This window comes from Lepisma saccharinum, chromosome 1, assembly GCF_977018435.1.
Source record: "Lepisma saccharinum chromosome 1, izLepSacc3.1, whole genome shotgun sequence".
Classification (NCBI taxonomy): Eukaryota; Metazoa; Arthropoda; class Insecta; order Zygentoma; family Lepismatidae; genus Lepisma; species Lepisma saccharinum.
Window position 1 is genome coordinate 145,296,867 of NC_139229.1, and position 18,450 is coordinate 145,315,316.

General features: G+C 37.7%; 2 protein-coding genes across 2 annotated transcripts in view; both read right to left on the reverse strand.

The window, feature by feature from the left end:
* The window catches only part of LOC145986423 (putative chitinase 10), an 87,401-nt gene extending 79,607 nt beyond the window's left edge, over positions 1-7,794 (reverse strand). Inside the window, exon 1 of the mRNA XM_083120425.1 lies at positions 7,580-7,794. The gene's annotated coding sequence lies outside the window, so the exon portion shown is untranslated. The remainder of the gene's footprint in view (positions 1-7,579) is intronic.
* A 5,409-nt stretch (positions 7,795-13,203) lies between these two features.
* The window catches only part of LOC146002167 (adipokinetic hormone/corazonin-related peptide receptor variant I-like), an 80,193-nt gene continuing 74,946 nt past the window's right edge, over positions 13,204-18,450 (reverse strand). The window contains exon 9 of the mRNA XM_083139891.1: positions 13,204-13,547. Within this exon, the coding sequence (XP_082996017.1) occupies positions 13,531-13,547 (17 nt within the window). The 3' untranslated portion in view covers positions 13,204-13,530. The remainder of the gene's footprint in view (positions 13,548-18,450) is intronic.

The window sequence follows — 18,450 nt, forward strand, 5'->3', positions numbered from 1 at the left end:
ACCCGCAAGAATGAAGTTCCTAGGATATATTACCTGGAAGAAATATTGCTATTTGAATCTTTCCCGAAAAGACACCCTTTATACAATAGCCATCATCTAATTCATTCTCCGGCTCGGTAGCCGAGGGCGTTAAGTGGTCGACTTTCGATTTCGCCTCCGAAGTTCCCGGTTCAAGTCCCAGTATGGGCATGGGTGTTCTCTGCGAGTCAGGCACGTATCCAGGAATTCCTTTCGTGGGGGGCTAAACACCATATTTTAAGGGGTATAGATAGAACCTCACAATTGTATGTTTAAGGTCAGTGGTGGTAATTAGGTTCAAAACGGGAGTAGGGGGTGCAAGAAAAGTTTACTTTCTCTTCCCTTGGTATACAAGGGTTAGGATAAAGAGGTCATAGTGTGAAGGCAAAAAAATGGGGAGCAAACTATCCCCAAAATCGTCGCCACTGTTCAAGGCTGCCAAATTATTCAGAACGTGTAATCGGAACATTTTTTACCACTCATCTCCTCTGTTTCCATGCATTAACATTGTGTGCCGGAACCATCTCAGTATGTGTTGTTTGTCCATTTCTTATCATCAGACATCAAAACATCTATGGCGTCTTCGAGTGTTTTTACGAAGCTGTTACACACGCACGGGATGGACAATCCACTCGACAACGCGAGACTCAAACTGTGGGCTGCAAACTGGACGCAGAAATTTCTCGAATATTTCTCTCTGATTCGAGCCTGAACACCAGTACTGTGTCTTGTCCTCCCATGTTTACAGTTCTTATAAAAGCCGAAACCCACCAAAAAATTCATATTGAGGCCTAAGCACTCGCAAGTGTTCACAATTGTCTGTCACAACTTCTGCAACCTTGTCATATATTGGCACAAAACAAAGTAAGTCTTCTCGAATACAGTTCGAAACAATTAATTCACAATGAAAACCCTTCCGATCCCAACACATCTAGTGTTTCTTCTCCCAATATGATTAAATGCTTACTCATTTATCTCCAGTGACGTGCCCAAGGGAGGGTTCGTGAGGTCATAACCAAATTTGACCAAGTATTCCTTAAAAAAATGAACGTCAAAGAGAGGAAAAGATGGCAAAATGAGGACTGACCACCAAAAATAGTATGCATAACCCTCCTCTTCTAAAATTCTGGGAAAATTTGGTCCGGGCACAACTAACTCATCACTCAAAACTTTGATTTTCAGTTGATCTGTGCAGCTTATTTCTTTTTTAATTAACTGCTCCAATACCCGTTACTGCTTAAATATTCACTTTAGAGAGAGACCTTCGATCTCTTCGGCCCTCGACCCGAACTGGCACTACACTGAGGCTCCGGAAATTCCGCTATCGTTAATGCCTTCTGCTTTGGACCCGAACTGGAACTAGTAGTAGACTTCGTTACTTTATGGTATTTAGTCCTTTTCATTTTCGAATCACTAGATCTTATAAAGCCACCAATAGACACTGACTGATCACTAATCGACTGTATGAACTATCACACTTATCTTTGAATACTCATTAAGCGATTCTGTTGTACAGATCAACCTGGAAATTGAAGCTGCGTATTTTAACCTCATTATATTCTAGAACGTCCCACAGATAAAACGATTCGTTAATGTTGCCAGTAGTTCGACTCCTTCTCTTATTCAAGAACGTTCCCTCTCGCGCTTTCCAGAGATTAAAAAATTACAATGAATCGTCCTACGTGTGGCGCTACGTTTGCAACTTCCAAATGCTGACAAGTCTTTGCATAGTGTTGCGACAACACCGAAAGCGCAAGAAAAGTTTTAATGCAATATTATCAACAGGGTTATAGAACATTCTCCGTGTTGCCTTGGTAAGTATTTCTCTCCTTATATATTATCGGCACACTATTCAAGAAAACAAAAACCTAATTTTGCCGGACCCTGTGGCTGAGTACATCGCGCTGCGACGCCAAGGGTCCCGGGTTCGAATCCCGCTCGGCCATGGTTGTGTGTGAATATCCATTTATCATTTTCATAATTTCATCACTCATTCCCATCTTCGTAAATTAGCTAAGAGGAACAAAACGCGAAGTAAAATGAAATAAATCAAATAAAAAAAACTAATTTTATGTAGTGTAAACTGAAAAAATTAAGGGGGGCTCCAGCCCCCTGATCCCACCTTGGGTGCGCGCTATTAACAATAACAGGGTTATAGAACATTCTGTGTCTTGGCTAGAAAATTATTTATCTCAAATTATCATCACATTATTTAAGAAGCCATGAACCTAATTTTATGTAGCGTAATTTCCTGAATGGGGTGCTGGAGCCCCCTGATTCCCACCTTGCATACGTGCTTCACTCGATAATTATTTCTCTCCTTAAATTATCGTCACGTTATTTTATTTCACACCACAAGAAACCAAAAACCTCATTTTAACTATTGTAAACCTCAAACTTTCGGGGTGGCTGGAGCCGCCTAAGCTCCCCCTTGGATACGTGCCTATTGCGAGTGTCCCTTCATCAATTTAAACTAATCATCACTCATCCTGTTCGTCGCGATTAGCCAAAAGTGGAAGAAGACGCTAAATAACAAAAACAAATTTATCCTCACCGTGGCGATCAACTGGAGAATCTGAAAAGTAGCGTAAAAATATTAAAGGGAAATTCCAGGACATTCAGTAAAAATTCATATCAGAATATGCCCGGACAATAACTTTCCTTATAATTAGACATTTAAAATAAATGCAATAGGTTAGCTGGAAAGAAAATCTGGCAGTGGAATATAGCCTACAGGGACAAGATATCATGCATATAATGTATGAAAAATAAACTATGCATTGTTTCGGAATAAGTGTATTCTTCTATCGCGTATTTGATCTCGTTGTCAAATTAAATTAACAGCTTTAGTGTATAATATCAAAAGATGCATGAAAACACATCGTTTCCTGAGCCATCTGCTACATTCTACGCATAGCTTTCTTCCGCTCGTGTCCGCTTGGTGACGTCACAAGCTCTAGCCAATAACGTGCAAGTCGCGGAGTGGCCCCCTCTGCTGTCCACCAGCGATCGAACCTTGAACCTTTCGATTGATTGATTAATTGAACTGGTGTTTTAAGTCCACTTTATGCACAGTAAGGCTAATCGGGACTGGACCTACAGTTTAAAGTGGGATCCGAACAACTATGTGCCTCCATCGGGAATCGAACCCGGGCAGGTTGTTGAAACTGCCGAACCAAAGACGAGAGCGTAATTATTTGAGCGTGTGGGAACTTTGTTTTATCCAGTGACATATTCATTTTTCCACACACAAATAAGATTAATATTAAGAAATTAGACGTGTATATAATTTCTTATCGTCATCATTTTCCAAGTGAACAATCAGATGCCATAGAAGACTCGGGCCCGCCCTTGAACTAAGAGATACCGGATTCGATTCCGGTATGAACTGTGCTACATGAGATGCCTAGCTTGAACTCATTAGGCACACATTTCATATTTGTACTGTTGCCAATACTTGTAAACCTGGTTCCAGCAATTTTATCTAAAACCACGGAAAAGGGTTTTTATCTACTTCTCAATTTTCTTCCAGCAAATTTACAAATCTAAAGACTAATAACATTGTTCTTGGTGTATCAGCCATTAAGCTAATGAGTTCATTCTGCATTTAGTTTCCCGAATAATGGCTGTGTATTTCGCGAGTGTAGCTATATCCGTAGACTGTTGGGGGCTACAGAAGAAAATGATGTTCCTTTAAAATTTATTGATTGATTGAGTTGGTGTTTTAAGTCCACTTTATACACAGTAAGGATAATCGGGACTGGTTCTACAGTGTAAAGTGGGATCCGAACCACTATGAGCATCCACCGGGTATCGAACCCGGAACCCCTTGATTACAAAGCGACGATGCTACCACTATATATATATATATATATATATATATATATATATATATATATATACATATATACATACATACATATATAATGTATAGGCATATATGGTGTATAAAAAGTTTGTTAATTTATAATAGTTTGATAGAAAAATCTTACGTTTGCCCCCCCCCCCAAACTGATCAACCTAGCTACGTCCCTGGAATTCAATTAAAATTGTACCAATATCTACAGCTGAATGCGAACGCGGGTTCAGTGTCATGAATCTAACTAACCTTTACTGAACAGTGTGAGATTAAATATTTGCTTGGATCATAGAATACATCGGCGTAAATCAATTTTGGTGATACCCGTTGTTGGCGTTTCATTTTCATGAGATATGAGCTTCATTTACAATTTTAAACCTTCGTTTTAAAAGTTATTAATTTCATTTGAATTTTCGATTTTTTTTTAATTTCGGGGGGAGCCCCTCCAGCGCCCCTTCTGGGTACGCCAGTGGGCATGGGTGTTCTTTGTGAATGCCCTTTCATCAATTTCATCATATCATCACTTATCATCATATTCGCGATTAGCCGAAAGTGACAGAAAAGCGAAGTAAAATAAACCAAATCAATCAAACTTTTGCGGGAAACGTTGATTGGTTAATTTATTGAATACAGATGAAGGGACAATCACAAACATGTACAGCCAACACAACACGAGACCCACAGAGCATTATTGTGAATCCAGGCGCCAGAGCCTCGCTAGTGTGTGAACTGCGTGGAGAATGTTGACATTTGGGTGTCTTCTGAAAGGGTCACCCCTTACACCTCTCGGGGAAAGGTCTTGTCTTGTTTAAAAATGCCTCACTTTACTCTCCCTGAAAATTCCTGCGGATACCCATGGAGATATAATAGCAATAAACAAGCAAACTGTAGAACGTGTACTTATACTTGCTGAAGCAATTCGAGCAGTTTTGTGTCATATATAGCAAAATATTAAAATAACACTTACAGGCAATAAGTCAAGCTGTGACTTACCTAAAGAAAAGATTGAAGCATGGGTGAAATATGAGCAACCAATACTGAAAGTTATCTGTTTATTTTCCATTTCCAACTTTGTGGTTTAATGAGGGAGTAGGCCGAACAAGATAAGATATTCATGTGTACCTTTCGTATCGCAACACATTTCGTACATTTTCTATTCCTGAGTCATTATTTATCTGTCAGAAATGAAGAGTTAAGTTGAAATCGCGCAGGTATTAGTTTAGCTTGTGTCGGTGGTGCCCAGAAGTGGGTATCATGACGCGCGGACGCGCTGCCTCATAGGTACCTTTGGAGGTTATGCAAATATAATTGAACTTTATTTTATAACCTATTTTATAAAGTTCGTCTAACATTTTTTTTCTACATGTGGGTTAATGGCGACGATGATGAGTGTATGATTAACCCTACTTTACCACGACGCTTTGTTGTAATTATAATTACATGTGCCATTTATAATGTTTATAATATATTGAGAAACAGAGTGAAAGCACCAGTAATTAGTGGCGCAGCTTGCAGCTAAGCTGAAGCCAGAAGTGTCGCATCTCTCACAAAATCGGCAAGTAATATTTTGCTCTACATATGTTATGCATTAACCTTTGAACTTCTGATAAAACTTTGCAAATAAGCTTGAAAATTATACCACGAAGTTTCATAATCCGTTTTCAGTTATAAGTGTCAATGTAATATTCTCCTCATGTATTTCTATATATTTCGTCTAATTGTTAGTTTAGGTATTTTTAGTTTACCGCAATAAAAATAGGACACCTAGATCCTGAAATAGTCTCTTCTCTGCATGTGTTATGTGTGTTGCCTAACTCTACGGTGAAAAATGAACTTCAATAGCAAATCTTCAACAGAAACTTTGCTCATCGCTGTATGCATGTTATATGCGGACAAAAGATATTGATATGTAATTATGTTTCATATGCTATATATTGCAAAAGTAAGTAAGTTTCTTTGCTTGGTATGTTCTCATAGATAAACCGGTGGTCCTGTAGCTCTTATTGTAGAGCCATCTCTGCTCACAGGGTAACTAAACGGACAGAAAGAAATTTCCAGCAACTGCTCAAAATTATTTGTTTCATACGATAGTTACAGGACGCGTTAGTTGCATTACATGGACGTTAATCGGGAGATGAAGGAGCAAACGACATTCGAACGGAATTACGTATTGTTTCATGATATACACGATACAATAATTAAAATTATCACTTTTCAGCATTCCTAATAGTACTGTAGGCACGCTGATTACCATCTATTTATTGCCGAATAGCAAAAAGTAGCTGGAAGATTTTAGATCTCAAATTACATTTTTAAGTGGAATCTTTCTTTCTTCTTTTTTTTATATACTGTAGTACATTTGATATAGGGTCCATTGGGGTAATAATGTCACGTTAAGGTTCTGTCAATTGTATCTCTACTGATGAAAGTTCTTTTTCACAAACAAGAACAGGGTAAGATAGAGTAGCTTATGTAGTACACACAGAAAAACAAAATGGTCGGTGTGAAATCCAAAAACAAATGTTGTAGGAACTTTAAAGCACATAGTTGGGTAATAACGCCACCAGCTAAGGGGTAATAAGAAAGTACATTTACACACAACAGTATTAAATCCTAATCAAAAGCATTATACAGTGCGGCCCAAAATAATATCACCACTTGCTACATTTCACATATTTCGTACAATATACAGTCTATATTAGTACTTTCAAATGAGCTGAAAATAAGATGGGGTTTCCATTAAAAAAAAACTAAGTTTGTGTTGAAAATCGTACTTCTTTACGTAATTGAACGTATTGTGTCCATTAATTTCATGAGCCCCTCTCATATCTATATATCTGCAAAAACAGTTTTTCAATATTTATTGTTGTTCACGAAATATTTCCGGTGGTAATTTTAGGTAACTCACCCGGTATACAAGATTGCGTTGCAGCTGCAAACTATAACAAACTCCAAAAGTCCTCCCACTTCTGGTCGTACGATTTATTTCTTCACATGGATGCTTAACGATAATTTTAGCTCGAAAAGAAAGTTTTTAATACTTTTTACGATTTTTAGAAGCGGATAGTTTCTTCAATAGATTAACACATCTAGAATTAATAGATGAGAGTTTTTGTCACAAAAATAGGTAGGCCGAGCCTACCCTGTATTCTAGCACTGGTTCAGTTCAGATTACCCTATCTGAGGATAAAGTAGAGTTTAAACAAAGTTTGATTTTAACATGAAGATATAGAGACCAGAAAATTTGAAGTAAACCCTTACATTTGAAAGAATTGCGTGAATCAAAATGAATATATGAAGTAAAAATTATATTTCTGCATTTTTCAGCGAACCATAATTTTGTTCATTTCTGCTGAAACGTAGAGAAAAATTATCAGTTATTTTCGTTACTTATCTCAAAAAAGTAACAGAAACAGTTCCGCATTTCAGAAAGTAAATAGGTAAAATTACCGTTACTCGAAAAAGGCAACTGTTACTTGCAACTGGTTTTTAGCCTTGAGGGTATACTATATATAATATTCCTAAACAAAAATGTTATTGGAAATCCCTCACTGCAAAATTTTCAAATACCACACTGGTTGTATGCTACGTATAAAACTGTCATAACTCTTTCTAGAACAACGATTAAGAAAACATTATAACTACCGAAGCGAATCTCCACTGGAAACGAGAGTTGAAGAGAGGCTAAGTGAAGGAACTTACCTGCAGCACGTGATCCTCCCTCACTACAGGTAATTCATTCCTCCCGCCTTTTTTATGCAGCCCTTGTTCCCACGAGTGTCGAGAGGGAAGCGTGTGAAAAATCGCTCTTCTGTTCCAAAGAGGGATCCGTACAACACGCTACTTCTCCTCTAATGAGCAATGGGAGTCTTATCTGGGCAATGGAAACGCTGTTACATAGGTTGTGTCCAGGCAGAGTCCATGTTGAGAAATATACCTGGCATTCTGGCATTTTATTTTATCTGCTCACGTCGAACCCAGATATTTGCATATGTGCGGACTGTTTAAAAGTTTATCAGCTCACTATATATCACTACAAGCGCAAAGTAGGAAACTTTGTCCCCGGCATGTAGAAGACACAATCAACAATGGAAGTGTTGCCAAATAATGTGAAATTAACACATTTATCATTAAATCAATCAATAATAACGTTGACTTTAGATTTTAGCAGAAATCTTAGAACGACACCTATCTCTTGCCTAAAGTGCGATTAACTTGTTTTGTCTAATTTTACGCTGTATTTTGCCTCTTTAGGTTAATCGCGACGCAGGGCCGGCGCTAGTCATTTTGCCGCCCTGGGCGGTGGCGGCAGATGCCACTCTCTTTCATCTCCCCCCCCCCCGTCATTACGCAGCAACGGTAAATTAAAAAACATCAAACTATAAAATAAATAATGGAACTTGTTACGCTATTTCAATACTATTAAGCACAAATGGATATATCGCTCGACCACAGTTAATCTTTTAAAAAATGCGACACTAATTTTATTTTATTATTATATTTTATGAAAGCCCTCTTGCTCTCTCAAACGTATCTTGAATGTAACAAGTATTAGGAAAGAAATGAAGGTTTCACTTCATATGTTTACCGTTCAAAGTCTGTGATAAATGATTGGATTTTTAAAAGAATTACATGTAATATTCCCAGATCTGCAGCGTGGGTGATCTGAAGTCTGAATTCTATCCTGCGTTGTTCCCGCATAAAGCTCTTCTGGGGTTCACCCAGCCTCAAATTAATCGGTACCTGGGGACAACCCTGGGAGGTAAAGGTGGTCGAAGAGTGGTGCTTATCACATCACCTCCAAAATGGCCTAGATCGAGAAAGTGTACCCCCACATCCTCTAAATGTGCCTTCATGACATGGGATGGGGAACTTTACCTTTGGATGTAATATTCTTATTCGTAATATTCTTATTCGTATAATGCTATCTTGCATAAAATGGAAACAAACGTGTTTCAGACATTATTGACCAAAGATATTATTTTCATTAGCCTTAATTTCCAAAATAACTTTGTTCGCCACTTGCCACGGTTACCAATAAAGTTCATAAATTCGAAGTTCTACGCTCACATTAGGTGCAAAATCATGACCCTTCATCAGTTTAAGGTCTCGTTTGGTGTAATTGTTTTATTGTAGCCGAAAACACTCTTAGTTCATCTTTTAATTCAGTAGCCTTCGTGTGTTAACATTCCAGCAAGTTTCCTACACTTTTCAGACAAAAGATCAGATGACATGTCTTTATGCTTACTAATATCATAAAAGAAATTGAAAAATTCACTATGATGTTTAAGCTACTCAAATCTTTCTCTTAGAGCTAAAATAATTGTCTAGGACCTGGTAAAAAAAATCAACTTTGTACCGTTTTTGTGGATGTTGAACAGTTTCATCACACTAAAACTGCTTCTTCTTTCGATTTCGACCCTGTACAGGGTTGCCTATCTTTGGATCATCTATATCTAAATTCGATGCCAATCATTTTTTATCAACCAGGACTCTCAGGTCGCCGCCCCTCAACGCCACGAGTGGAGATAGGAAGGCCCTACCAGGCTGCCAAGTGGCGTCTAAGGGACTTTGGAATTTTTCATCACTCCTGCTTTTTTCAAAGCGTTGATATGTTTGCAAGAAATTATCTAACGGCATCTAACACATCGTGGAGTAATGTTTTGAAGACATTTGCTCATTACATTACGTAGAGTAAAACGTCATACCAGATACCTAGTGGGCAAAGGAATGTAAAGCCACACAACTTGTATGGAATACATTGAGCCTTATGTGCGACCGTTTGGACAATTTTATTTTCGCCAATTATTTGAAGGAGCGCATCATATCTCACCGGAGTTAATGCATCGAATCTGACCCCCCCCCCCCCCCTTGTGGCACTCATGGTTTTAAAGTGACACTACTGATATGTTCCTTCAAAACGGTGGATTGGCATATATTAACTCCCAAGTTATATAATATAATATTATAACTTTCAAGTTTTCAATAGGCTTATTTTTTATTCTCTTCAAATTTTGCCGCCCTGAAAATTTGGCGCTCTGAACAGTGGCACGGTTCGATCCCCCCCCCCCCCTTTCCGCCGGTCCTGTCGCGACGATATGGATGAATGATGATATGATTGAATTGATGGATATTCACGCCGGAACTAGAACCCGAAACTCAGGGATTCCGGTTTCGAATCCCGGCCTGGGCATGGGTGTTTGTGAGTGTCCCTTCATCAATTTCATCACATCATCACTAATCTTCATCTTCGCAATTAGCAATAAGTGGCAGAAAAGCGAAGTAAAATAAACCAATTCAATCAATCAATATTTTTATATATTGTATATTTGAATTACTTGCGTTGCGAATTCTCGAAGTTTTCTTTTCTCTTTCGTTAGAGTTTAATTTAACTGAGATTTTGATATGCACTAAAGTAAATCACAATATGTTTGCGACTCTTGAAAAAGCTTCGTTAACATTCTGCAGACGAGTAGTAGTTTTCAGGTGGCGGTTTCAAGTGACTAGTTTAAGTATTCCGTGTAATAAAACGTCCTATCTTCTTCGGAAAGGTTGCCGCTGGTGCAATTCACAACGCAATTGCATTAATTTAGATAAGATAGAATGAACGTAGCAATTGTTAACCAAATAGGCAAAGAAAGCAGAGCTTGCGATTGATAACCGACTAGATGAAGAAGGATAGAGCGTAACAGTTAATAAGAAACTTCGCGAAGAAGAATCAAGATAAATTCCAGCAATGTCAACTGTTGTTGCAGCAGGCCAGTATAGTCTCCATTACTTTATGCGTACTAGATAATCAAACACCAATTGATTTGTTAGATTTGTAGTTTTGCTTCAATTTTCTATTTACAGGTGATATTTACACTCGTCTCAGTTGTACTTAATTTCGATATGTATTACAAAATACTCATAGTATGTTGTGATCGTAGACATGACCACATTTTAATAACTCCAAGATCATGCATGCCAGAAATGGACGGTGCTCTTGTGCTCATCACGAACTAAGGGCTGGATTGTTCACACCATCTGCAATGAATGGAAAGGAACCGGTTTTTGCATATTTCTATTTTTTTCTTGGGTAAAACTCATACACATTCAACGAATATCATTCCACTTGATTGGGGTACCCTAGCAAAGTAGTATATCCCTAATTCGTATATGCATATAAATGTACGTATAGCTATTTGAGACGTTACTACATATTTAGGCTTAATGTGCATATAATTGCATGTATTGGGAGTAATTTCTATGGTATGTAATATAAATATTAATGCATTTAGTGCAATAAATCAAAATATTAAGACGTGAAAATTTGAAACTACTCCTGTATATCTGGAACAAATGAGTCACATTTCAAGGTGCCATAGCGTGCGACAACATCAATGGTGGCATTATTTGTTTATTAGCTGTTTATATTTGTTATAGCGTTTTATATTTTTACACATATATTTACATTTTATACATTTAGCACGTGTTGTGTGTTTTAAGTTAAAACACACTTTTAATAAACATTTTAGCTTTAATACGAGGGGAAATAGCTCATTATATATTATGCAAACTTTTAAACTCGAATTTAAGGAACTTATTTAAAGAACTTAAAGACTGGTTTGCGTACGCCACTGATCGTTCCCCATCGCGCCCTTCTGACGACAGGGTTTCCTCTCCGATTGTACAAGAGCGAGGTAGCGGAAGAAGAGGGAGTGGCTATTTACAAACACGCGACCTGAGTTGTCAGTTTAAACGTAGATTGTTTCCGGAACTCATCGACATTTTCTTTTCTTCTGTAAAACTGTTTATTAACTGCGATAAAATCCTCTAAACTGAGTTTCTAAGTAAAAATATTAGGAGGCAACTGCCCCCCTCTGCGTATGCCTATGGTCATACGTGACTACTGAACTCGAAAGTGACAACACAGTATTAATAGTTCCAGGCATCACGTTCGCACTTAGCACACATTGTTGGTGAGTGACACACACAAGATAAAGTAAAGGGTAAGAACTATGCTTGCAGAGATATTTGCAATATCTTCTTGAGTCATACCTTTTTCTGCACATCTGTCTTCGGCGACTTCAGAGAACCTTTAAGATAACTCCACAGCAAGGTCTTACGAAACGCGTGATGCAACGAAGTGTGAGTCAGTGATTCAATAGCGCTGTAAAACCCTTTGCGTTGAATTTTAATTGCTTACGTCAGTGCATTCGTTGGTCTGCCAAGATCTCCGTGCCTTAAAGTTAAATAGATAAGGGGATATTTCCCTGTATACAGTGAAGGGTGCAAAATGGCCATACCTGCCGAAGCACCCAAAAATTTCAAATCAATCTATCAACCGTATAGTAAGGTTAAACTCTTGGTAAAACTTGTTTTAGGTCCACTTTATGACTCAGAAGGCTAACCGAGACTGGAACTCAAAATAAAATCCATGCCACTGCACGTGACTTCAGGGCTCGAATCTAGGGCATGGATGTTCTTTGCGAGTGACCTTTCTTCAATTTCATCTTATTATCACTCATCCTCATCGTCGCGATTAGCCACAAGTGAAAAAAGCTCCGTCAAATAACCTAATTCAATCACTCAATCATTTAAGTGCTAGGAAAAACAAATGTGAAAAGAAAACGAGAAAAGTTGAAATAAGACATTTAATTATAGTAGCCGCGGTTTGCCACAAGAGCCTCGTTGATCTGGAGAAATTCAGTTAGTGGATGCGTTTGTTAACTTAATTCTGGTTGAGGGTTAACTGCTATATTTTCTAGTGTTTGTATCGAGACTAATATCGACCTCTCCTTCTCGAGTCCTTGTCCCCGTGTTATAGAGTCTAGTATTTTTCACCCAAATCATAATTCTTCTCTGCTCTTACTTCCAGATAACTGTAAGTTTTCAAATTTCGAGGTGAAGGAAACTTCATTTTCTTAATAATATTTTTAAAGTTTTTTGTGGTACGCGCAGACAATGAATGCATTGCAGCTGTACTTCCTGAGAGTCTCCATATATGGGTAGGAGTTTACAAACTAAGACTTTGCTATCTAAAAAAAAGAAATAATTACAATTGTAGTACTTTAACGGAGGGTTTAGCAGAATGTGCTGAGTAGTCTTGAGTTCGAAGCATTGGTAAAGCACAAACGCGTGATTGTATTTCTTTCATCCTCCATTTATTCATGCTTCATTCATCCTTATTAACGTAACCATAAGATGTAGAAAAGCAACGTAAAATAACAAATATAGAATATGTTCGAAGTTACAGTCTCTCTTAAATTATCTTTTTAATTTTCTAATCAAAGTTTATAGAAGAAATAATAAAATCTTAATGTTATATTAATAGTAATTTATTTTACAATGATTTTTTTAATGTTTTTATATACAATCGACCTTCAAAGATTGAACGTTAGAATTAGAAGCCAGTAGGCTCCTTTCTTTCTTTCTTTCTTTTTCTTGTTGTTTCTGTTGCCGTTGTTATAATTACAACATTTCACTGATACAGTCGTGTCTTTCAAAATATCCAGAAGCAGTAATCACCAATGATATTAATTAGATATATTGTACGTACAAGAAAGTTTGGAACAGTTATAACATTTCGAAATCTGATGTTATTTTCTTTATAACTGTTGCTTAAGAGGTATTCATTCTTCATTCCACTTGCATGTAAGCTTCTGACGTTACTATAGTTGAACATTACCTAAAAAATGAAAATACAATGTTATAAGCAATTAAAATAAATATAAAAATTATAGCAGAGTATGAAAGATATAAATCATTATTCTACTATGTAAAGGTAAAAAGGTAAAGTGTTCCCCTGTGCATAGCACCACGCCATGAAGGAGTATAGGGGGTGTGGGGGTAACGCCCCACACTTTCTTGATCCGGTCGTGAGTGGGGGTGATGTGATCAGCATCACGCCCCTGACCGCCTTTACCCCCCAGGGTTTCCCCCAGGTACCCATGTTATTCGACGCTGGGTAGGCGCCGGGGCCGCTTCCACCGTTAGAAAAGTTCCCGGATTTGAACCGGCCGGGGATCGAACCCGGGACCTTGAGCATGGTAGTCAGACGCGTTACCGACTGAGCCACCGCGGCCACGTGATTATTCTAATATGATACTTTTTAATCACTCTTAGAACTCCTCCCCCAAAATGCTCGCCAACGGTTATTATAATGGGTTACTTTACATTACTATAAACAAAATATGACATATCTACTAGTGTTGCTCACGGGACGGGACGGCTTTTGAAAAGTCTCGTCTCGTCTCGAATGTCTCCAAAAAATAAAAGCAAAATATTTAATCAGTTGCAAATACTTGTTTGCTTGCAAAAAGGTATTTCAATTAGAAACGTTGATAAGCGCGTGTTAAGTCAAAAGAATACTATTCTAGAGAGAGGAATGAATACCTAAACTTATTTTCAATACTCTTTCGAAACACAGGGTTACTCCCCATTTTTATTTTTCAATTCATTCCAGGTTAATAATTTTATGTTACGATAGTACTCCAGATACTAATACAATTCTGAATAACATCAAGTAAAAGGGCAGGTAGAGAAGGTGGAAGGAGGGCCAAAAGATCGTGGAGTATCTGAGTCCGAGATTTATCTTGTAAACATAGTCTCAGCTCTATAGGTTGGAAAGATAAACGGACCGACGGATAGGGTTTATTATTATTATTTAATTTTTACATCAAAGGGTGTACAGAAGTGAATGTTATTAGGAAGTAGGAAAAACATTGTGGGAAACATGGCAGTACAAATTGATAAGGAGTTGTTGGGAAAGTTATTAAGGAGTCCAAGATATAAGAAAGACTAAGAGAAAGAGATAACACTGGTCAACAGCCAAAATGCGACATGAGTGATATATACAATTTCTAGTCAATATTGGTCTCCTAAATACGAAACTGTAGTTAAAAATCGCAATTGACTAATTATAATTGAGTTACAGGGCATTAATGATTTGGAGAAGTTCCCTATATATATGGTATTCCATAGCTGTAAGAAGTAAATGTTGAGTTTTTCTTTTCTTATCTTATTTTTTTTATTTGTTGTAAGGAAAGGGTGAACTGTTCAAGATCAGCCACAAAACCTCTTTATTCATTGTTTTGTGAGGTGTTAATTTGTGCAGACGTGATTGTGGCTTTATAAAATTAGGTTGAGTGTGTGCATTTATCAAAGATCGTGTTTGCGTATTACGTGGTCCGTTTCTGGTAAGGTTGACATTTAATTAAATTGCTGAGTGATGTTAAAAAATGCCACGTAAATGCATTATCAATGCTAACAATGTCTGTTATGTTTGTGGTCAAATTGTGTTTTCTGGACAGCGGAGAAATATTACCCCTGCTGTAAGAACAGCCTACAATCTATATTTCGGTAAATACTGCAAATTCGGAGATGAAGATAAGACTTGGACTCAACATTTCCGTTGTAAGACCTGCTACACGAATCTGCTGGACTGGATGAATCACAGAAGATCATTGGTGTCATTTGCTATTCCCATGATTCGGCTGGAGCCCACTAATCATACAGACGATTGTTTATTTTTTTGTATGGTCCCATCAATACAACGTATGTCCAATACTAAAAAGAACACAATTGTATTTCCAAATATTCGTTCTGCTTCTCGTCCTGTGGCGCATAGTAATGAACTACCTGGTCCAACATCCCCTGAATCTTATTCCGTAGACTCACAAGACGAACCATACGATCCACAACCTTCCACATCTACAGATCCGGACTTTGGAGGTGATGTTAAACTTACAGAACAGCACAAGGTTAGCCAAGGGAGAGCTATTAGCCTCCAGAGTTCAACAATGGAATTTTCTGGCTAGTAATGTGAAGGTGTCATTTTATCGTGACGGTCAAAAAATGTTGGAAGAATACTTTTCTACCGAAGGAGATCTGATATACTGCAGTGATGTTAATGGTTTGTTGGGGGCTATGGGCATTAAGCACATCTGCGAAGAGTGGCTGTTGTTCATAGATGCATCGGTATAAAGTCTAAAAGCTGTACTGCTTCATAACAACAATCAATTGACGTCAATCCTTATTGGTTATTCTGTGTAAAAGAAAGAATCGTATGATAGCCTAAAATTCCTCCTTCAATCAATTAAATACAACAACTAGGTACATACCTATGGAAAATATGTGCAGATTTGAAAGTCGTTGCTATTTTAACTGAACTCCAACAAGGCTATACCAAATATTGCTGTTTCCTCTGCGAATGGAATAGCAGAGACAGAGCTTCTCATTTTATTAAAAAGGATTGACCATTACGTCAAAGTATGGAAACTGGAAATATGAATGTACATAATGAACCTCTCGTTGAATCTGAAAATATTATACTTCCTGCACTTGATATAAAGCTTGGACTGATCAAAAACTTTGTCAAAAAGTTGGATCAATACTCTTTGGTATTCAAATATTTACTTAACAAATTTCCAAAAATCAGTGAACAGAAGATCAAGGAAGGAATTTTTGTGGGCCCTCAAATTCGTCAACTTCACCAGGACGAGATCTTCTAACACCTGCTAAGTGATGTTGAGAAACGTACATGGAGTTCTTTCGGAGAAGTCTCCAACAATTTTTTGGGAAACAAACGTGCTGAAGACTATGAAAAACTTGTAAATATTTTGGTTTCATCGTATCAAAAAATAGGTTGCAATATGTTCCTTAAATTGCATTTTCTACTCTCATCTCAATTTCTTCCCGAAAAGATGGAAATGTACCCACGTTTTGTACGGTTCGCATAATACAGTTCAAGCGTAAAAGTCACATGCACACCAAGCATACGTCATTCCACTACGTTAGAACATTGGGAAACCCGACTTTTCAACAATACCTCGTATAATTCTTAAACCGGAAGTCGAGTGGCATTTTCATTGTCAGTTTCGTGTTCAGCATCATGGATTGATAAAGGAAAGTTAATTTTCATCCATGTCGCAAAAAAAAAATTAAAATTTGTTGACCTAATTATAATCAGGGACAAATAATCTTGCATTATCCCACTCCGAACAGCTGAGAACTAAAGAGGAGGAGAAAATACGGGTATTATGGAAAGAAGTAATTTGGTGATTTTAGTGTTTACAAGGAACCATGACAAGATTTTACCACGTGATTATTTGCACGGGTTGCGAAATTTTTAGAATGTTATGGAAATTTCGGAAATGTCTTTGTTGAGAAAATTCTTGTTGTTTCCCTCAGGTATTCTACAGGTGATTGGATTCGATTTTTTTACGTCCGTTTGAAGATTATTTCCAATGCTTTTTTTTAAATTTATTTATTTCTTATTTAAGGAGAATACTATTCCTTGGATTGTAATAACGAAATACTGAGCCTGATATAGAATAGATTTCAAATGAAGGAAATGCACTAAGTTCTGTATAATCGTCGTAGAAGGAAACGTTGTTCTATGGGGACTCCCCGATGATACAGTGGTAGCGTCGTCACCTTGTAATCAAGGGGTGCCGGGTTCGATACCCGGTGAAGGAACATAGTGATTTGAATCCCACTTTAAAGTGTGGGTCCAGTCCCGATTAGCCTTTCTGTAAATCAGATGAAGGAATGTTGTAGCTGTTCTTTTTATTCTGTGAATTTAGCCTTCAAGTTTATGAACAAAATACATGTAGTATCTACTGTCTACATTTTCAATCGTTACTAAACAAATTTCACAAAGTAGTTTTATCAAACTTCAGAGGGAAGCTGACACCAATGTCAGGGGATCGGGAGACTGTTTACGACCAGGGTGTATTCCGAGACTATTTTTCGCCGTTCCTCACTGACAGAGGTTTCGCTTTGAACAATGGACACCGTTGCTTCAGGGGGTAAACACCAAACATAGGGGCGAGGTTGACCTGCAGTAGCGGGTAAGTGCCATAAATCCAGGCCTAAAGTAGGAATGAAGGTTGATGCAAGGGAGGGGCAATAAAAATTCTGTAATTTGCTTTGCTTGCTGACAGGAAGTTTTGCAGGAAAAGCTGAAAAGGAAAACGGCAGACTTTGAATGAAAGAGGGACAGTGAACACAAGTGTTTTGTGTTATTCGCCGACACACAAGCTTCCATTTCGAAGGTGAGGCTATCAGCAGCGAAGTTATTAGAGGGTTGGAAGCAGTGACAACGCCAGAGGAGGCAGGGGGACGCCCCATGTCAGACACTTCGCCACCCCCCACCCCCCGGGCCCTCCAACTGAAGTTAATTAAATATCGAATAATAAGAGAGTTCATTTATAAGAGTATGACGATTTTCACCTTTTCAAAATGGTGTATTCTGCATGATATCACTTTCCTGCTTATAATACCAACTTGATTAACAAATATTAATTTGTTTAGTATAAATATAGCTATGTGTATGTGACTTTCGTTCAAGATTCGAGCGCCGACCTGGGCATAGGTGATTTCTCATTCATTTATGTCCTGTAATAGCCGAGATTAACCTAAGTTTTAACCAGTCTTAAGAACTGGGAAAAAGTGTTGAATGTGGATGGTTTTAAAACATCACGAATATTTTCAGGACCACAACACATCATCTGTAGTACGGGCAAATTATTCTAATCGTGGTCGTTAGTGACAACGCTAATTATTAAAAGACATTCAAAGTTGATTCA